This window comes from Myripristis murdjan, chromosome 6, assembly GCF_902150065.1.
Source record: "Myripristis murdjan chromosome 6, fMyrMur1.1, whole genome shotgun sequence".
NCBI lineage: Eukaryota > Metazoa > Chordata > Actinopteri > Holocentriformes > Holocentridae > Myripristis > Myripristis murdjan.
In genome coordinates, this window is record NC_043985.1 from 8,452,367 (window position 1) to 8,474,122 (window position 21,756).

The following is a 21,756-nucleotide window of genomic DNA, read 5'->3' on the forward strand; positions in this document are numbered from 1 at the left end:
GCACCACTTTGTTTTATTTTCATCATGCTTCTTTTATTTTGTATGTATATATATATATATATATATATATATATATATACATATGTGTGTGTGTGTGTGTGTGTGTTAAGTCATTAGCAGAGAAGATAACACCACTGCACACACACACACACACACACACACACACACACACACACACACACACACACACACACACACATATATATATATATATATATATATATATATATATATATATGTGTGTGTGTGTGTGTGTGCGTGTGTGTATATATATATATATATGTGTGTGTGTGTGTGTGTGTGTGTGTGTGTGTGTGTGTGTGTGTGTGTGTGTGTGTAAACAAACAAGAATAAAGGAGAGTTAATATATCTGGCATTTTTTTTAATAACATTATCACATTTTGCGTTTTTGGAGGAGAAAAAGCGCAAAAAACTTCAGCTTCTGTCTCACTTGACGAAACCAAAACACCGACATGGCTTCACTCTTCCTCAGTTAGTAAGCCTGACAGGTGTTTCATTATTTCAGGTATAATGTCTGATAGGTTCTCACACATTTCTCACGGAAAACGGAAGGTGGCGCTGCAGAATATTCCACCACCTTTCCTCTCCAGCGAACACTTCCGGGTTTTAATGTTTACAACTGCAACCTTCAGAGCCCCTGGCTGCTTCCTAAACCTCATTTTGTGCCAAAAGCAGGATGCGCTGCCGGTGCTAGGACTCACACACAGTGACGGTAGGCCTGTCCGTTTCGTTCAAACTCCATTACAGCTAAAGACAGTAAACAATACCGGCAGGAAACTCTGTCATTTTGTTAGAAAGTGGCTAGCAAACGGAACTGGCTGCTCGGCTAACTGGCTAAGCAGCTAACGTGAACTACACTAATGTCAGTATAATAAGTCAGTACCAGCTCCACTGTACTGTACTCTGCTTTACTCTGAGCATTTTTCATTTTAAAATGGGATATTTCACTGCACCGCTGAGCTCCATTGGCTGTAACACTGAAGTCAAAACATGGCTCTTTTTTTTTTTATTGCAGCCTCCGATCCCATGGTCACTGAGAGGAAACTGCAACACACACTTTACAGCAAAAAACAAACATAAAAATATATTCTTAACAATATGAACATGTGTGACTGCTGTTTGAGCACGCAGCTGACAGCTACAGGCTTACATGTGAAGCAGAGCGGGATGCAAAGTACAGAGGATATACAAACATGCAAATGATATATCTGTGCAACATGAAATCCCATAGTGGACACACACACACACACACACACACCGTTCTGCAAAAACAGAAAAAAATGACACTGTGGGAAATGAATTATCTTTAACTATATTAGAAACTGGGTGACTTTTGAGCTGAACATCTAAGTCAAAGTGGTAAATGCATAAATATATATAGAAATGAATGAGCGTCAAATTCTGAGTAATTAATAAATAAATCTGGAACTAAAAAAATCAAACTCAGCCAGTGGGAGCTCTTATTATGTTTTTTGAGAAGTTTTTTTCCAGTTGATTCCAGTTGAGAAGTCTGGTGTTGTAAGGGAGGAAACACAGTTTGTCTGCAGTGTTGAGCTTTACAGGAGGAATAATTTCACTGAATTATTTTAGATTTTTTTTTTTTTTTTTCAGAATGAAGTCAATTATCATATAAGATTGTTTCTCTATCATTGACAGCACTCAAAACGATTATTTTATTCACTTTTATTCATATGTGAGACATTTAAGTGTTCATGTCCCCTTTGTCTAAGGACAGAGTCATTTTTATGCAGGGTTAGGTTCAGTCATTTAGTGGTCAGCCATCGCCCACCATCCAAGCCACATTCTGCCAGTACCAATAGTTTGTAAAACGTCCTATTGGTGCCGATTAATCAGTCGACCTCTAATGTGCAGTAAATAAACAAATAAGTGAAGGTTTAACTGAATTGCATTGCTTAAAGGCAGAGCAAAAAAACCCTTACATGCTCTTCTAACATCATACATCCTTCCAGCTGCAGGGCTCCATCGTCAGCATCAGCTGCTGAGGGTCCCGTCTCAAATTCATTATGAAGAAAAAAGGCCGACGTCCTCGGTTGCCGGAAGCTTCACGACAGACGGGTAGGACGCCAGCAGGGAGCGCGGGCGACGTCAAGAAGCCAGGAAACAGAGGCAGACCCAGGAAGGCCGTGTCGGCAGCAGATAGTCTCCAGCGTGATAATGGACCAACAGACGAGACCGGGAGGCGGGACGGGGGCGCAGCAGCTGCCGACCATCCTCAGAAACATCCAGGGAGCCGATCCAAATCTTCAGGTGGGCAGAGGCCCAGTAATGTGACATGAATTCAAACTAGAATTGAAAAAAAAAAGCATTATTTGTTTATATTCATTATACCAGGTGTACATATCCAGTTACTGGAAAACCATTATCAGTGTAAGGTCCATGAGTCTTTGCCCATTTTGATTGTCAGTTATTTACTTTATCCTCTTCTTCAGGATTTCTGACATTTTCCTCCAGCCCAGGACTTGTTCACTACATTTTGTCTTGCCTGCCAGATGCAGCAACTCCTCCGACTATTTCATGTCAGGACTTACAGTTTAACAGACTGTTTTCTGTCCCCGCAGGTAGACTATCCACTGCCCTCTGCAGGCTCTGCCACGGCAAGTTCTCACCGCGGAGCCTGCGGCACGCCTTCAACCAGTGGCCTCAGGATTCAGCCGAGGTTCTTGACGATGAATCCGACTCTGTGGCCCCGTCGCCCCTTTTATTCCACACAGACTTCCAGCGGCTGGTCGGGGTACCGCTGGACCGTGACCCCCAGTTATCGGAGTTTATCTGTAAGAAATGTCATGCCAACTTCTACAAGTGTCACAGCATCCTGATCAGGTTCCTGCAGAGAGTCAACCTGCCGCCGGTTAGTCAAGGGAACAGCCGAGGCCGGTAAGTCTGAGAGGAGAACCTCCGATCAGTGACTATGTGGATGTGCTGGTGTGCTTTTATATGTGTGAGGCTACTGTGTGAAAATAAGTGACATGAGTGATTTTAGAAATTTTGAGGAAATCTGAGAGCAAATATTGTCGCACTTAACAGTCATCACCTGTATGACTGAATTTAATTTAATTTAATTTAATTATGTATTTAGAATACAGCAAGCTGCTCATTTCTGTCTGCTGTCCTGGGACAGAACAGGCAAAGATGTAAATTGTGGCAAATCTAAAACCAGCATCTTAGTAAGAATATCAATAAAGAGGCTAGGATCATGATCATGTAACTGAAAATTAATAATAGTAATAATGTTACAGACCTAAGAAGATAAAACTTTCTACAATATATATACAGATAAATATAAATATATACAGATAAAAATTAAATAAGATTATAAACACAGTATATTGAAGCAATACACAGAGCAAATAATGAGGAGGTTTCACCGCCATGTGGACTCATAACACCCAGGGAACTATACAACCCAGCACTCTACCAAAGTTCAATATTACTTTAAGGAAACTAAAGAAACAAGAAAGAAAGAGTGCTAAGGTCGGTGGGTCCTAATTTTGCTGGAGAGATAGATAAATGTATTTGTATATGTATATGTGAATGTTTATGATGGATATGAATTTGCATGTAAATTCTTGCCGTTTAACTTAAGTGATTTTAAAAAAGTGAACTTGTTGCAGGTTTCTGTGCTCATGTCTTGGTCACTTTTCCTGGTAGATGATGTCCAGATGTTGGCATGTTTCTGTTTTTTTTTTTTGTTTGTTTTAGGAAGAATGCAAAGTGTCCACAGTCGTCGGTGACCCACGGTTCAACAGGTAAGTGAAAGCATCTTTTCACGTCATCTATCAGACCCCATCATGTGTGCCAGTCTGTTGAGATGTGCTGCTGTGTTTCCTTTACAGCGCCGCCGTCTTTTACCTCAGACCCTAAGTGCCTCCACAGCCTGGTGTCCTGGGCCCACCACCATGGAGAGGCGTGCCGCTCCTGCCCCGACCTCAAGGAGGTGCTGGAGGGCCAGTGCTGGGGTTCTGTGAGAGCGGTGTGGGGCTGCATGGACGGGCACAGCTACATCATGGACACTGCCACTGCCGAAACTCAACCGAGGGCCAACCCGGTGAGTGTTAGCGGTGCTCTGTTAAGAAGCGGCAATGATGATGGAGCGATGTCTGAGGAGGAGGAGGAGGAAGAGGAGGAGCAGTCCAGAGGAGATCTAAGGAGTGCCGGGGGAAGTGCAACCAGTTTGGCCCAGCCGAGTCCAGCTGCAGTCACGCCGCAGACTCAGAGCTCAGCCCAGATCGATGGCAGCAGCACCACTAATGGTGAGACACAAGGCTCAGGCATCCTTTGGGGATCACCTCTTCAGGTGATCCCCAAAAGGTAAAAGTAAACGGCAGCAGTTCCCACAAGGGTGTAGGGTTGATCACATTGCACGGGGTCTACTGATGGGCACATAAACATCACAAACAGTGCTGCCATTAACTCCTTTTTGGGGAGGTTTTATGGAAAAATCTTTGATCCAGAGCTCAGAAAAGATTTTCAGATCGTACTTTATTTGGGATAATTAACTTAGTATCAGCTTTTCATCCGTTGAGTTTCACAACTGAGTCAATGTAGACACTTAATCTCATATCAACTTGTCTAATGTAAATACTCAGCTCAGTATCAATATACTATTGGTTTACTTATCAACTTTGCTTCAGTCAGGACGTTGATACCAAGTTGAATATTAACAGTGGACATTGCAGATAAAGGGGTGGACCTGTGGGATCAAATTTTTCAGAATGGGTGAACTATCCCTTTAAGATCCCCATTAGCTGGCACCATAATTCTGTTGGAGAATGAGCTGTTGGTGAGTGAGTTTGTGGTTCACCTGGTTAGAATAACCTCAGCAGGCAAAGACTGATTACATGAGACTTGGTTAAGACGACAGTATCACTCCCATATCAAACTGGTCGCTGTAGCACGGAATCAGCTTTCAGTTTCACTTCTGGTTGTTGGTGTTAGTGTGACTTGTTTCTCTTCGTCCAGAGTTTGTAGGGCACGAGGAGGCGCCGTCTCCTGCTCCTGCCCAGCTGGAGGACCAGACGGCCGACAGTGATCTCTCTGACAGGTTAATCACACACACTGCTCATCTTTCTACCCATTTCAGTTTTCTCCCATCTCTTGTAGCTGTAAAGTCCTTGAGTCGCCCACACAGTCCGCACTGCTGTCTTTTTTTTGTCTTTCAGCAGAAGTGTATGCTAAGTTTACACCAAGATATCGATTTGCAGATAACATCAAATATTGTCCTATCAGTGTTGTTTACACACTCTTATGCAGTTTGTTTGATCACATCTTTATCGATCAATAGAATTGATCGGTACTGCAGTGATTATCTATGGGAAGCTCTTAACTTGATTGTAATGCAACACTTTGGTCCGATCCCACACACACACTCACCTCCGAGTCGTTAGACTTAATTCTGTTTCAGGAGCTTTTCCACCGTAACAAAAATACAGTCCTGGGGATACTGTTGAATACTTTATGCAATGGAAACAGATGGAAATATCTTCAAAACTGGGACAAGACAGAAGTTATTCACCTTCATAAATCCATAGTCAAACTGTCCTGTTGGTTCAGTGGTCTGGAGAGAGAGCATTCACCTCTACAAAAATATGATGTATGGCACTGCACATGTATGCCCACAGAGCCATGTCCATTGAGGACGAGTTTGACGAGGGTAGAAAAAGAGGTTTCTCCGATGACGAACTGTTCCAGCCTTATCCAGAGAAAAGGTGGGTACAGTCACTCAGCTTCAGCTAAAGATGCTCCTCTTCCTCCTTCCTGAAACTGCACACATCTACTGAAAGTGAGTTGGTGTTGACGTCTGTTGTGTCTTCCTCTCCCCGCTGCAAGGCCTCGCAGGCTGACCATCCCCAACAAGAGGAGACGAAGCCCGAAGACACCGGAGGAGCCCAAAGTGAAAAAGAAACCGGGGCCCAAGCCTGGCTGGAAGAACAAGTTCAAACCTAAAGGGTAAACAGAGACGCTTCATTCACATCTTGCTTTTCCTTCGTCTGTAATCTGCAGAAAGAATCACCTCCGCAGCCCCTGCTCTCTGAGGGAACTGCAGGAAAGGTTACACTGAAGTTGTGTGGAACAGATTTGGGAAATGGTATGATAATTCCCAGAGCCTGTTGTGCTGTAACAATACATCACTGTAGTCTCTGGGTGGAGGTGAGTTTAGCTTTAGAGACTGGTCTTTATTGTCGAAAATTGTCTCCCCAGTTTGTATTTGAGGTTAGTAAATGTTTAAAGGATGCAAACTGTAGGATTCTACTTTATCGTTGTGGTTAAAATCATATCACAATCATCATATCTCGGCCAGTTGACGATACAATCCAACAGCCTGCCAAAGTGTAATTTTGTTTTAAGTGTACGTTTTAGTGGTTTTACTGAGGAGAATGTGTCCTGAGCTCTTTCAGCTTTCATAGAGAAAAATAAATTGTATAATATTTAATTATGTTAGTTTTGGAGGCTGCAGTCATAGTTTGAAATGTTTCTTAAAATGCTCAGGTTCCATTTCATTCTACTCTAATGTCCTGAATTTAAGTGTTAACACTGGAATAATGTGTTTGTATTGTCAGAGAGGAGCTGCCTAATATCTACAAGTGTCCATACCAGGGCTGCACGGCGGTCTACCGAGCTCCCGATGGGCTGAAGGTCAGAATACAGCTTACCTGTAATGTACAAGAGCAAAGTGACATCGTTTCACTGTTGTTGCAGTGTTTGATGTGACGCTGGTGGATCAGTTGTCATCTGTTAGTGTTTGGGATGTCGCTGTCCTGACACCTGAAACACAATCACTGTATCTAATGTAAAATCTAAAAGGTGAAACCACCTCGCTGTGTACGCTGGTGTGAGGTGTCACTACCTCGGTTATCTCTGTCCACAACTGAGAGGCTGTTCAGTTACACTGTTAGACATGACCGGAGCTATAAACACACAGCGAGAAGCTCTGACTGGTTTGACTGGTGTTCCAGAAGCACATCAAGGAGCATCACGAGGAGGTGAGAGAGCGGCCCTGCCCTCATCCTGGCTGCAACAAGGTCTTCATGATCGACCGCTACCTGCAGCGGCACGTCAAGCTCATCCACACCGGTAGGGCTTCACCTAATTTCATGTAATTAGTGCGCTGCACATATCAGTTAAATTTAATGCTTTTTAAAGAGCTTTTAATACAATGTGTTTTATTCGGATAAGCCTTTGTGTTAAGTTTAAACTCAAGTTAGTTCAGTGCCGAGCTCTTCTTTCTTAGATTTCTCTTCATTGGTAGGTATGAGGTCATGTTGTGACTTGACTGCTAAAAAAAGAAAAGACAGATGGATAAATGAAATTAAATCAAATGTTATGTTGAAACTAAGACCTCAGACACCCTGTGTTTGTGTCAAAATGGCTTCTGTGAAGATGCTCTATAGAGTTATATAGTTTTCTGTTCAGTTTTCTGTTCTGTTCAGTGTTTATTTTGGCTTGTTTTGCTTGAAGTTTGTCACCTGTGTGTTGCCAGAGGAGAGGAACTACATTTGTGACCAGTGTGGTCAAACCTTCAAGCAGAGGAAACACCTCTCAGTTCACCAGATGCGCCACTCAGGAGCCAAACCGCTGCAGTGAGTACAGATCACACTGAGCTCTGCTCTCATCACGACCTGTGTGAAATGATCACAAGTGTCATTCAGCTGCCTGTTCCCATCCTTGTCATCCAGGTGTGAGGTGTGTGGCTTCCAGTGTCGGCAGCGAGCCTCCTTAAAATATCACATGACCAAACACAAGGCGGAGGCCGACCTGGAGTTCGCCTGCCTCCTCTGCGGAAAACGTTTCGAGAAAGCCCACAATCTGAATGTCCACATGTCCATGGTCCACCCGCTGACTCAGGCAGAGGCTCAGAGAGGCGGCAACCCGCAGCAGCACCCGCCATACTCCGACATCCACACCATCACGCTGACTGGGGAAGTGGTGCAGCAAGACCAAGACAGATGACAGCTGGAAAACCAGTGGAACAAAGTCTAACGCTGCCCTTCCCAAACTGCGGGACGGGCTCTGTTTCTGGCAGGTTGTCACGACAGAAGCGGGACGTTGAAGTTGACAGTTTGTTTACGTTGTCAGGCTGATAGACGGGGACAGAGAATGAGTCTGTGGCTCTTTCCAACACAACATCAGTTTCATCAACTGGTAACGTTTCTGTTCCGCCAGGCTGTCAAGCGGGAAGATCAATTTCAGCACCAGTTTTATCAGATAACTCGCATGTCAACTTTTACAGTTAGAATTAACAAAAAATATATATTTTACACTGTTTTCTTCATAATGAAAACTTTCATGTTGGTTGATCTAACTATATTGGTGGGAAAAACTTATCGTCAGCTGGTTGTTGTTTTATGAATTGATTTTCATTACAAAACACAGGTGTTTCATTTTGAGGGTGTTTTAGGGAATACTCTGTCGTAGGGGAAGTAGCAGGCTTTACTTCATGTTGGATATTGATGTTCAGCAAAGTGCACTGAGATGCTCTGGCAGCAGCGACGGCATCCACAAACAAGGTGTTACACTCTCTGGGCCAGCAGGCGAGGAGTTTTTGTCCCAGAAAAGAAGATTGGCTGTTGAGTCAGTTTGAAAGCCTGAAATCTGATCATATGATGAAGTAACTGTTGAGTCACTGGTGCTGATCGACAAGCCTATCAGCCCCTGCAGCAGTATTCACATGTTTTGTGCTATGGGACCGTAAAAATCTTACTATTAGCGCATTTCAAAACCACGTCTTTTTTTTTTTTTTGTCTGACAGTAAGAAAGGCTTTCTCTCAACTTTTCCAGTGAAAAAAGGAGATGAGAGAAAGTGTTACCAGAAGAGACAAGCAGTTTGTGTGTGTATGGACCATGGATTTAGAATTTTTTCTTGATAACTGAATTACATCCTATCAGAGCCCGGTTAAGCCACATATATAGTAAGTAACTGCGTGCACTCAATATGACGCTATTGTCAAGTATATAATGTAATATTCTTGTTATCTAGATGTCAGTAAAGCACTTATTCTGCCTATATGTGCAATGGGCAACTGATGGTGCAGAATGATTCACGGAACATGGGATTTTCTTGGTAGATGTTTTTTTATTAAGTTATTACATTGCAAAGTAAGTGTTTATCTCTGACGTGTAAACATCAAAAAGGGCTTGAGATATACACATGTATAATATAGACTTTGAACCGCTGTGAGCAGTATGTAAAGGACAGCCTGTAAATAAACTGTGTGAATCTGTTTTTACAAAGCTCCATGTGGATATTAATTTCAGACTCACATTTAGAACTGAAAATGCCTTTATGTCAACGAGAGAAGCAACAATCCACTTTTTCTCAGTCCCAATCTGATTCCAATACCTGAATTGGGATATCTGTCAATACCAGTACTGACACCAGAGCTCTTTTTTTTTTTTTTTTTTTTAAGATTATTACTGCCCACATGACTCGCCTCGCATTGCTCCTCCCCAAGGCCAGGCGATTGTGGTCACCCATGTAAAAATCCCTTTACCAGCTCAGTCACTTGCCAAATGGTGAGTTAGATGTACAGGCAGAGGCTTAAAAGTGCCTTTTCACACAGATTAAGGAATCTGGGTCGGTACGTGGATTGGTAATGTCAGTTTGATATCCAATGAGTGAATTATGTCCAGATACCGATATTGGCTCTGATCGGTCCTAACTCAAATATAAACCACAGGAACAGGTTTCTACTTTTTGATACAAGTAAAGGTGCTGATTTCCTCAGCTAAGTGCAGATGGAGGAATAATGGGTGACATGTAACCCAACAACAAATATGAAACTGGTAATCTGTCACTGGCAAAACAAACAGAATAATTGGCAGTAAAGTGGGTGTAAACAAATCTCCCTCCACACATCGTCTGTTTGCCTGTTGCTGTGCCTGAGCAGCTGCTCCTCACCCGTTCAGAGGAAGTCCATCTCCTGGCTGAGGCTGTCGGGGCCGAGCTGCAGGGCGAGAGCAGCTGCCACCTCGGGGTCCAGATCCTCACACAGGGACTGCAGCTACGCCGGGACAAGGACGGGGAAAACAAAGGAGATGTCATGTTGCACAGGTCTAATCTTAGGCTTAGGACAGGACAGTATCTGGCAATTAAAAAAAGCCCAACAAATGTAAATCCGAGCTGAAAGTGCCGTTTGGTTTTAGGTCCTTGGCTCAGTTTGTCAAAAAGTATCCTTCAGGATAAAAGTGATCAGATTGCATTTTGAAAAATGAGTATTTCAAAACACATTTCCAAGATTGTGATCCTGAAGATTTGGAGCTAGATTTTGTAATCTGATGTTTGGGTTTTTCAAAACTCAAGGCAAGAATCTGGATCAACTTACTGCCAAAATCAGCATAATACTGACAGCAGCTGGGGGGCTGGATTGAGAGTGGACTGACAAAACTGTTTCACACACTTACAGAAAAGAACTCGAGGAATACAGGAATTAACTCACTGAAACTACCAGGAAACATTCATTGTTTGTATAATTTATTTGAAATAAAAATAATTATTAAATATTGTTCTCAGTGCCAGACGGGCACTGAGAAACGCTGCAGTGAACCTTTATTCCTCAAATGATCATTAAATGGTCATACAGAAAGTAGATATTATGTCCAAAGATTCATCGTAATTCATCAGTGAGCAGAAGGAGAGTAAAATTAACTTCTCTTTTAGAGCGGCAGATCATTAATGATGTCTTTTTCATTACCAAGTTAGCTGTTCTTTGTCCAGCAGATGGCCTCAGAGGAGTACTTCAGGGATAGTTCACCCATTTTGAGAAATGTAATATTATTTCACTCCACCCAGCTCTCATGTGGGACAGTAGTGCTGCTGTCTTCCTCTCATTGTTACTGAGTGCTGGATACTGGCTGGAGGCTGCACATGCTGACTGTCAGCCTCCTGCCATTGAGCTGGACTTCCATGACTGGTGAACTATTCCTTTTAAAAGCTCTCCAAATCAGGATTTGGAAGTCCTGGTCCTGTGATATCTGGACAAGCATTATCTAGTCTTATAATGTGTGAAAATGCTGTGTCGAAATCAATGAGATCATTTTGATCCTGAATAGGAAAAAATGGGATGTGATTATCCAGACCGCTCTGACCCACATTACAGTGTTGCCGTCCTGGGCCCTGGGTTTAGGGTCAGTGATAGGAACAGGATCAGGATGAGGTGTGTGTGTGTGTGTGTGTGTGTGTGTGTGTGTGTGTGTGTGTGTTACCTGTGTGAGCTGGCTGGAGGAGAGAGCAGTCAGGGGACTCTGAGAAATCGCCCTGAGAAGAAACTGCTGGGCTCGGCTCAACATCTGGGATGGTTCCACCTGACCACACAAACAAGTTCATACATTTGAATTCAGTCATGTGACGTGTGTGTGTGTGTGCAGTTTCCTTTCCTGCTGCTGAGGAGGCACAGTCACCTGGTTGGTGTGGGGCTCTGACACGGGTGCAGGTGTGTGTCTGTCCAGGAAGAGCTGCAGCAGGTCGATGTAGCAGAGGACGGCAGTGTGGAGGAACCCTGGAGCCCGGACAGCAGCGTCCAGCAGCTCAGCACGCTGCTGCAGCAACACGCTACACAAACAAACATGGTATTCTTAAGGCTGAAGACTCTGATTTTCCCTTACATTTCCCCTCAAGTAGCTTCAAAATTTCTTTTTTTCTCATTTTGCATGACTGTCAGATTCATATTCTGTATCTGCTGGTTGCAGCGTCTCTGAAGCTACACCACACTTACAGCGAATTAAATATTCAAACCCAAGATGTCATTGTTTTATGGTTGTAGCATCACATCAAATAGAAAATATCTACATGTCATTTTAGACACATTTCCCTGCAAAACCCACACTTAAACTCGCTACACCAAACCTGATAGTTGAAGAACTCACCTGTAAAAGGCCAAAGGCATCAGCCTGGTGCACTCATCCCGTGTCAACATGGTCACTGACTGGTAAGGACCTTTTCCTAATGTGGAGAGAGAGATACATCATTTTTAACAGTGTACAAATACACACATACAGCAAGGACAATAAGCACATGTGATGGAGACTGGACAGGCTAAACCTGCAAAAAAAAAAAAAAAAAAAAAAGAGGTTTTCTACGAGATGATTTGTGAATTTCCAAACACTTCACTGTACCAGCTGACTTGAAGATGAGCAGCCAGTCAGGAGAGTCCAGCAGCAGCGGGAGGATCTCTGAGCACCGCTGCCTGGCTCTCTGAGCGCTCTCCTCCGCCTCCTGCACACACCATCACACACAACCAACAATGTCTTACACTTAGTTCATTTTGTAAACCCATGTGAGCTTTTTTTTTTTTTTTTTTTTAAATCATGTTTTCTTCATATTCTCATCTCCAACTTATTGCTATACCTTGCACATATTGATATTTTTGCAATATTTCCACCTGCCACATTGCATATATTTCCTGTTTGGTGTATCGTCTGTTCAAAAATATTCTGTATTTCTTCTTGCTGTGCCTCAGTAAACTGCACTGCTGTTGTGCACACATCTTCATAATTCATACCGTTTTTCAGACTTTTGATTTATGCATTTTTCTTAAAGTGCTCTGGTGGTTGTGTATGCTCTAGTGCGTGATCAATATATCAGCCAACCGATATTATCAGCCTATCACAGACATATCACTAGCATATTAGCATCAGTGTATGTTGACTGATATACACTGATATAAAAACATTTGCAGCGGGCTCAGTTTTAAAGCTAGAGTGATTTTTGGTATCAAATGAAACTAGACAAACTAAGGAAAATGTCTATTTACGGTTTCAAGTAAAAAAAAAAAAAAAATCACTATATGGGCTGACATATTGGTAATCTGGGAATTTTTCCCCTCAAAAATTAGTGTCACTCAAAAATCCCATATCGGTCAGGCACTAATATGTTCATAAAAACCAAAGAGGCATTGTGTCAAATTGTCATAAAGAGGTGTAGTTTAGCCTAAGGAGGGCTGTATAACTCAACTGGGTGAGCAATCCAATCACACATTCATATTTTAGGACTTTAGCTAACACAACAGGGAACTGCAAGTAGCTTAAGCTTCAATGCCTACATCATTCCCCAATGACATTTAATTGTACTATTTTAATGTTGTTTTACTCAAGTGGTAACAGCCTGGTTTCTTGTCCATTAGGCACTAAAAATCATCCACTGCAAACTGTGCATGAAAACAAAGTTAGAAAATACATCCCGCTGCGTTGCCTGAAATGTTTGTTTTTTCCCGTGAGGCTTTGTGTGTGAACATCAGTGTATACCAGCATGTTTCTGTGTGCATACATTACCTGAGGATACAGGAAGGTTGAGATGAGGTCATTTACACACAGGAAGAGAAGAAAAACAAGCACCTGGGGGGAGAAATGAACATCAAAATCCAGATATTCGGTCAAAGTGATATTTGATTTTGTCCACATTGCCCAGCTCTACCTCTGAGCTAAAAGAGTGTCAAGTGAAAAGATATCAGCTATAATCAGTCTTTGATGGGAAATGTGCAGGAGTCATACTTTGGTGTAGAATAATAAATTCACTTTAATATTAGTCGTACTAATTAGTATGCAGGTTAGCAACACATCAGATGTTTATTTCTTGACTTCATGATCAGGGCTGTGATGGAAGGTCACTAGTTACAGATGGAATAAAGCTTGCCCACCTTTTTACACTGATATAAATGCAAGATATACATTTGTATTGCTCATAGTAACAAGGTGCATCAAAATGATGTGACTTAAAAAAGCAGGGGTGTTAGTGGTATTGTGAAAATTAAAACTGACAGTTTGAATGTGTACATTTTTGTAATATCAGTCATTATCTGAGGGTGATCACAGTCACTGCCTGCATATCATGTTGAGTGCCTTTTGATTCATCACGACATCACCGCTCATGACGTGGATGTTGAAGTTGCTGCGTGATTTCCCAGCCAGGACTCTGATCTCTGACCAGATCATGAGTCCTGAATTGTCCTGATTTGATTTGGTCTGTCATCTTCAGTTTCCGACATGTTCTGGACATCTGTCTGGTGCCTCCCCCTTTTTTTTTCCAATCATGTCACATGTACATGATTGACTGTGTGCTGCTGCTGCTAATCGACTAGTTTCATTAAATTAGAGACACAAAAAGCACAGTGTGTGCTCTCACCTGCTGATAGTGGCTCTCCAGTTTCAGCGTGTCCAGGATGGTGCTGAAGCCCTGCGTCTCTCCCCGACGCCCCCCACGGGCTCCCCAGGCCCGGTGCAAGCTGGCGGCCAGCAGCAGGGCCGGAGCTGAGGTCACCATGGAGGGTACAGCCTTCTCTGAGCTGTAAATGAGGAATAAGCATGCTCAGATAAACAGATTATTGTTATGTGTTAAAAGTCAGGGTAGATTGGCCAGTTTTGGGCACCACTTCCAGAGCATTTGTCTAAAACAGTCTGGTTAAGTAGATAAATAAGGAGTGAAGTGGGTTTACCTGCAGGCCCAGCGCTGACAGTCAGCGAGGAGCAGCAGCTGCTCTGGAAGACGCTCTCCACCACACAGACGACGCCACAGTGACAACAGCACTGGAGACAAACGCTCCCACCAGTGCTAAACACACACACACACACAGAACAGGCAACCGACACAACTGTACATGAACAGTGTTGCCTTCAAAAGCAAGAAGAGTAAAAGTAAGAGTTTTTAGACAAAGTCCTTGTGGCTAAATGCACAAGGACAGAGGATGTGAGGAGCAAATGCATCATGAAAATGTTCTATATTTAACAATTAGTGACAGAAATTAGAAGCTACAGTCCCAAGAAGGTTTAGCTCTATGCTGCCGCCACAGAAATGTCCGGCAGGCAAACACAGCAATTAAACTTTTTCAACCAATAAACATGCAAGCAGCATTCAAAACAGGATTAGGCCATGAGTGCCGAGGGCATTCTTTTTTTTTTTTTTTTTTATTTTTAGTGACCTAACACAACATGACATCACATCGCCTACTTCTGACCAGTTATCTGTGCAAAAGAAAAAAACAAACTGCACAGCAAGGTGGACCCAGAAATGCAAGATATATCACCCACAGCTGTTTTTGACAAAGTTTACAGCAGATTATTCTTGCTCAGAGCAGCTATCAGAAGCTACAAGCCAGAATTATGAGCCTTGTTATCGGCCATGAAAAACACATATTGATCTAAGTCTAAAGCAACATCCTTTGACTCATGAAAAGGTTCATTAATTTTAGAAACCACACAAAGAAAAGAGAGTACCACTGTAGAGACGAGGAGCAGAGGACAGTGCAGACTGATCTGGGACCAGGCCTTGTTGACCTCTTCAGAGGAGCGTCCACAGCGGACACCGGCAGTCAGCACGCCCTGGGGAAACCAACCAACTGCTGTGAATATTTCCCATCTGGTCTAATCTCATGAGAGCTCTTTGACATACAATGCATCTTCCAGATTTTAGAAAGTGGGTCCTCACCTTCAGGAAGTGTGCTGTTAGATGGAAGGGCAGCAAGCCGGCCGGAAAGCACACCTTCCTCTGATGCACAAGAAACATTGATAGAGAGAGAAGAAACCACACAGACAGAGAAATTGCAAAACTTTGACCTTTGCCTTTTTCCTAATCCTCATACTGCTCGTCATAAAGTCTGCATCTTTAGCTTTTGTTCATTTTGCTGAGCTTTATCTTTAGAAACAGTCCAGCAGCTCACCTGATGCTGGTTGATATGTTCTATCAGGTTATGACAGTCGAGGGTCGTCCTCCCTCCTTCATTCGTTACGGTGACAAACAAGACCGCCGGAAGCGCCAGCAATACTCTGCGTCACACACACACACACACACACACACACAAATACTTCAGTGTCCTGACACCAGACATGATCTGCATACTGTGTACCTGTGTGTGTGTGTGTGTGTGTGTGTGTGTGTGTGTGTACGTGTGTACCTGTTCCACGCGTGCAGTGTGTGCTGCAGGCCTAGCTCCCTGCTGATGCTCAGTGAGTCAGAGGTCAGTGCAGACGAACACCTCTGGGACACCAGTTCAAACAGGAAGTCACACACATCAGCTGAGCTTCTGCGGGCGCTGCAGTGACTGCTCACCTGCATGTCATAGAGCAGCTCCTGCACACACACACACACACACATATGAGATGGCTGCACTTCCAGCAGCTTCACTCAAGGCTTGCTTGACAAGGCTCACAAAATTGCTAAATGTGCTTCAAAGGACACGCAAGACATTGAAACACAACAGAAATGCACAGCAATTAGTTTTTGAAGGCCAATATCCGTATAAATATATGTATTAAAGAGGCCATTAGATAATATTTTAATCTAACACAACACTGAACTGTGGTTGAGTGTTGGGTGACAAGTCCCATGACCCATTTTAAGGGAAATTTAATGACTCTTTTCTTATTATTTTCCTATTTGAACTGGAAAGTAGATCCAGCAGTAATTTCCGCATAGAAGCCTTGCATCAGAAGAAACAACCTGATAGTACATTCATGAATAATTGGAATTACACCAAAAAAAAAAAAAAAAAATTAAAAAGGGCACATTTTAGGGTAGATTTCACCACCACGCGAACACACGCAGGAAACTATACAACCAAAGACATTTTATTTTAAGCATCTTTAAAACTAAGAATTTGTGTGCCAAAAAATCCTGTTTCAGCGGAAATAACTCTGAAACAGCTTTTAGATAATCTAATCCTAATTCTAATACAAATGCATGCATGCAGGCACACACACAGACACACTCACCTGTAATCTGGAAAGGATGTCTGGAAGACAGGTGCCCATTTCTGACACTCCATGATACAACTTTTCCTGGTTTTGGTCACTGCTAACCCAAAATATGCAGCACAGTGATATCATTATTTTTGTTTATAACATTCACATTATAATTGGAAGTAAAGAATTATATCTACTCTTATTAATGTAACACAGATTTTTTTAATGTGTTCTAAAGTCAGTATTTTTGTCTTCACTTAAGCATGTATTGATTAATTATTATAAATTTTAAATCACAGGCTTTAGAGATTATACAGGGTTATTCATAAGAACTGTATCATAGGTGGACATAATCATAAACTGCATCTATATCAAACCTGCATACGCTTGTGGAGGAAACATTATATCAAAGCTGCAATCATTTCTTAGTGTCAATGCAGTTGAGAACCATTCAGACTCAACTAAGTTCTTATTCCATGTTCCTTATTTTCGCTTAACTTGCGTTTGCCTGATTGTTGTTTAGTTAGTTTGCTGGCTTTGGTGGCGTTAGTATTATAAACCATTTACTTTTAAATGAGTAACTTTTTACTTTGACTTGTATTGATTCTAAAACTAGTAACTTTACTCCTTTTTCAAGAACACACAGGTGTTGCTGATGCCATTAATTTAAGTTCTGTTCCGTTAAGCGCAGCACAGTCCTTCCAGGGAGCCAGCAGGAAAACCGCCATGGTTCTGGCTCCGTTAGGCCATAATGGAACAGATCCTTCATTAATGTCATCAGTAACACCTGTGTTTACCTACTATTTCATGTTAAATGGCTGCTGTGAAAAAAGCCTCTTACAGATGTTAAAAAAAACCTTTCAACTACACCACAGTAAAGAGGTATCACATGCAGTTTATTGTGTGTGTGTGTGTGTGTGTGTGTGTGTGTTGACGGCAGTAAGCATTAGTTTAAGTTGCATGTATGGTTTCAGTGAAATCAGTTATACCAACCCTGCCTGCTGGTCCATGACAGCGTTGAGGATGTGAGAGCAGAGGTTTCTCATGTCTCCTCCACATCCTCCCTGCTCCTCAGGACAGGACAGGTAGAAGTCCATGCAGGCCCACTGCTGGTACTCCTGCCTAAAACACAGGAAAAACTGCAAAAGGTCAAACTAAACACCAACACTGGTCTCGCCTCGAAGTGGATTCAAGCTTGGGTGGACTGGTTGTATGTTGCATAATTCTTCCCTGTTTCATGACACCAACAAATAACGCATCGTTAAGAAAGTCGTGTTCATGTCACGTGTCTCTGTGCGACCGGCCTCAGCCTCGCCATGGTGCAACTGAATGAATAAGCAGTGTAGGTAATTCTTCCTTACCTGTCTGGGTCAGGCAGGGCATCGTTACTCCGATGTACTCTGAGCTCAGTGGCTAGCCATTCTGAGAAAGACAACTTGACAAACGAAACAAATCTTTTAGCTGCAGGATTTTTTTAATGGGTGAGATAAACCAGTTAACCAGTTTGACCCACTCAAGACAAGGCCAACTGCTTCTTCTCCAAAATTCACTGAAGCAGTTCTTTACAAAATAATTCACAAGACTAATAATCTATAAGACTGTAGGATTATTTGACCAATAGATTCTCTCTTACCTGATACTGTGGTATTTGCACTAGCTGACGGAAAGCAGCGTGCTTCCACAAATGCCAGGCCGACTTCCTCCAGGTCGTGTTGGCGTCTGTGGTGTTCCTCCACAGTCCACAGTGGTTCTCCTCGTGGAGCTCTCCCTCTGGACTCTCACCAGTGAGGGGAGTCCTTCTAGCCTCAGGCAGCAGTCTTGGGATGAGGTATAGCAGCTGAACATGCAGACACAGATACATGCATTTAGTCTTTAGAGGATCTAAACCCAAAAGTAGTCCGCCTGGTCATTGGTGGCAGGTGATGTCTCCACCTGTTGTACTCTATGGGTGGTGACATCACCTGCAACCAAAGACCAGGCAGACTACTTAGAGAGAACTCAACATTAGAGGTGAGGCTTCACACAGATTTTGATTTGGGAGTTAATTTTTCTGTAAGTTGTGGGCTAAACAACCGTAAGTACCTACAAAGGACCATTCGTAAAATAACTCGTAAAAGTTTGAATGAACTCAAAGACAAAAAGGAGAAAATTCTGAAATCCAACTGTGAGGATGGTAGAGGCTTCTGCTATTAAAACAGGAGGCGGTTTTATTGAACGTAAGATGAGCAATTCATGAGTTCCCCAACAGTGTGTCCAGTACTTTCTTTGTCCTTGAATTTTCTCTTGATGAGGTGTGAGTTTCTGTAGGTGGCGCTCTTTTCTTGGTCCATTAAGCCATGGCGGCTATCACTGCTAACACATTTCTATTTCTGTTGAAGTCAAACCAACAGCTGGTGTTCAAAACAAAACACACATCACTTTCTGTGCACCAGAGATTTTTTTTCCAAAGAAAAGAGCCACAAGACACAACAACAGCAAATGTAAAAGCTTTCATGAACTGGATATCGGTTGAGTGACATTAACTGGCAATGGGAGATAGCAATACTGGCATTTATTTATATGTAAATGAAAGATTCTTACTTAATCTGAAGGGTATCCACACTTTTCAAATAAAACAAGAGTAATTCTCAGTTTGAGTTTCTCTGCTTGACTTGCAGAGGAGATAAGGGATGGAGTGTCTGTAGGTATATGCCTACACTAATCAGCTGGCAACCTGACTTTTTTTTTTTTTAATCTTATGACAGCTGAACACTGACTGCTCATTTTAACCACTGGAAAGGGAGCTGAGCCTAGTTTAATGTGATAAATACTGGACTGGCTTGAATGCTGACGGTATAATCGGTGCATTTTATAACAGCATAGTACTCTACAGCAGTTTACAGTTTAAAACAATGTATTTGTATAAATATATACGTTTGTTTTCCATTTTAAAACCACTGCCAGACATGAGTACCCTGTTGCTTTGACCTGGATTTGGCTGGTTACCATATAAAAAAAGAGCTGCAAAGACATACATTTTGAATATTGTGTCCCCAGTGGGAATGAAACCCCTAACCTATTAGCTGTGGTCAGTGTTAACAGTGAGCATCATCCCTCGACTGACTAACAGAAAGTACTACCTTCTTATAGAGGCTCTTAGGTATGTAGTCCAGCTGCTGTTGTTGAGGCAGTGAGTCCCCTCTGCAGATCCCATAGCACACAGCGGCCAAACACAACCTAGTCAGCAACATGGAAAGTGCACATGGGTCAAACAACATTGTAATGATGACAACATTACAACATGATGACACTGAAAATGGTTACACCTTAGAAGTTTTACCAGCCAGTCTCTTTGGGTCCCACCCTGAGGGTATAATTTATGTAAATAATTTTCAGTAAGTCCTTCAGTGTGTTAGCTACAGTTTCCCACAGTAGGCTCCATGAGGAAACCCCCTCATTGGGTTCGTGAAGCCAACAGCTGCTCAGTCCTTTTAAAGTACAGGATGTAAACAGGAAATGGAAATTAAGCACTCAAGAATGAGGTACTGAAGAATAGTTGGTGCTCTTGGATCTCTAGGAAGAGAAGCAATCCAGAAAAAGTTAAAGACAGTCCAGGCTCAAAAAAGGGTACAAGAGGGAATCTAAAACAGATTTTTTTTTTTTTTTTTTTTTTTTAATTTAAGTTCCTTCCTGCACTTTCTGAGTGCCTGGATCATCGTAACTTTTTATGGACAAGCTGTAAAGTATTACTTCTTCAGCAGAAATCTTCTACTAGCTGTAAAACTAGCTCTAGTAACAAAAATTTAAGGAAAAGAGTGTGGTATTAATAACAGTTCTATTCTTCCTAGTCTTAGAGCGGGGACCTGGACCCTCAACAACAAATATGAGTAGAAGTTGTGTGTGCAAGCATTTTCCCAAAGGAATTATAAAATGGCACTTATGCTCGAGAATGTGTTTAGATTTAAGCACCAACCTGAACATGCCTCTGCACAAAAACTAATCTGGTCAAAGTGATGAAGCCCAATATCCCCCGAAGAATTAAATTGTTGATTACACAACACATTTCTAGCACTGCTCCAAATCATTGTGCATTTTGAAATATCATTGGCGGTATCAATAGCACAAAAGCGCCACTGTTCAACAAATTAAAGTGGGTGATGCAGACATGATGCAGATTTAGTTTTGCTTGCTGTGATGTCACTGCTGATGGTCGGGTGGACTCTGGTGACCCGTGACCTTTCCTTTAAGGCCATCCTCAAGTCAAACATTTGACTTTGCTGACAGCAGATCTCTACATGTAATGTACCGACTGCCAAGTAATTTGTACACATGCTCCCGACAGAATGAACCCTGTCAATTTTGGCGTCAGCATCACCTTTCCTTTAGTTCCACCCTCCAAAACCTCAGCACTGATACCCCCCAATCTACTGGGCAGACTGCCATAACAGCTCAGTACACATTCACACACTCACACTGCCCAGAGATTAGATTTTAACCTCAAGAGCTCATTTGTGTCAAATCTGCACACAAGATATTACTTTTGATGATCCCATCACCTTTTGTCTAGAGCCGCTCTTAAGCCAAAATGTCAAATTTGATATCACAAAAAAATTATTGGATGGATTCCCATGAAATTTGGTGAGTGCATTCATGCTCCCCACAGGATGAACTTTGGTGACCTTATCACATTTCCTGCGGCGCCGCCCTCATGCCAAGACATACAGATGCCAGTCTCCCACGACTTGCATTCCCACATGCATCAAGCCGGCATGGCACCAGCAGCGGGGGGCCCATGCTCGCTTGTTTTGTTAATTCAGCACTAAGGATTAAAGTGATTAAATTTTCTTTCTCATAAAGTTTCTTCTTCCATCTTTGTCTGAGCCATGTTCAGTATAACAGACAGTTGGTACCACACAGTATATGGTTCATTAGGGACCAGTCTTAATGTTAACAAGTGGCTGTGTAAGAGCATGATGGTAGTTTAGAAACTGTCGTATTTATTATGACAGATTACTTAAAGGTGTACATACACACATTTCATCAATACCAATTTTCTAGAAACAAGAGTAG

General features: G+C 42.4%; 2 protein-coding genes across 5 annotated transcripts in view; one reads left to right on the forward strand and one right to left on the reverse strand.

The window, feature by feature from the left end:
* Nucleotides 1-592: 592 nt before the first annotated feature.
* Nucleotides 593-9,270, forward strand: znf276 (zinc finger protein 276). 2 transcript variants are annotated; one of them, XM_030052966.1, is made up of 12 exons: nt 593-733; nt 1,992-2,289; nt 2,601-2,916; nt 3,742-3,788; nt 3,876-4,292; nt 5,002-5,083; nt 5,661-5,747; nt 5,869-5,988; nt 6,600-6,675; nt 6,996-7,113; nt 7,520-7,619; nt 7,716-9,270. In XM_030052966.1, the coding sequence occupies exons 2-12, from the start codon at nt 2,046-2,048 to the stop codon at nt 7,987-7,989; spliced, it is 1,881 nt and encodes a 626-aa protein (XP_029908826.1). In that variant the 5' UTR covers nt 593-733; nt 1,992-2,045; the 3' UTR covers nt 7,990-9,270. The 2 variants fall into 2 exon arrangements, with proteins under 2 accessions (XP_029908826.1, XP_029908827.1); XM_030052967.1 differs by having other exon boundaries at nt 612-733; nt 1,998-2,289.
* Nucleotides 9,271-9,394: 124 nt separating this feature from the next.
* fanca (FA complementation group A) overlaps nt 9,395-21,756 on the reverse strand; it is a 39,705-nt gene continuing 27,343 nt past the window's right edge. For 2 of the 3 annotated variants that reach the window (XM_030052965.1, XM_030052963.1), the window contains exons 26-42: nt 19,827-19,923; nt 18,341-18,544; nt 18,069-18,142; nt 17,701-17,829; nt 16,738-16,819; nt 15,921-16,096; nt 15,687-15,792; nt 15,455-15,514; nt 15,244-15,348; nt 14,466-14,581; nt 14,156-14,315; nt 13,306-13,368; nt 12,151-12,250; nt 11,902-11,977; nt 11,437-11,587; nt 11,242-11,340; nt 9,395-10,040 (exon numbers count right to left, since the gene is read on the reverse strand). In XM_030052965.1, coding sequence (XP_029908825.1) covers nt 9,942-10,040; nt 11,242-11,340; nt 11,437-11,587; nt 11,902-11,977; nt 12,151-12,250; nt 13,306-13,368; nt 14,156-14,315; nt 14,466-14,581; nt 15,244-15,348; nt 15,455-15,514; nt 15,687-15,792; nt 15,921-16,096; nt 16,738-16,819; nt 17,701-17,829; nt 18,069-18,142; nt 18,341-18,544; nt 19,827-19,923 — 1,897 coding nt within the window. In that variant the 3' untranslated portion in view covers nt 9,395-9,941. The remainder of the gene's footprint in view (nt 10,041-11,241; nt 11,341-11,436; nt 11,588-11,901; nt 11,978-12,150; nt 12,251-13,305; nt 13,369-14,155; nt 14,316-14,465; nt 14,582-15,243; nt 15,349-15,454; nt 15,515-15,686; nt 15,793-15,920; nt 16,097-16,737; nt 16,820-17,700; nt 17,830-18,068; nt 18,143-18,340; nt 18,545-19,826; nt 19,924-21,756) is intronic. The other variant, XM_030052964.1, reaches the window with a different exon arrangement.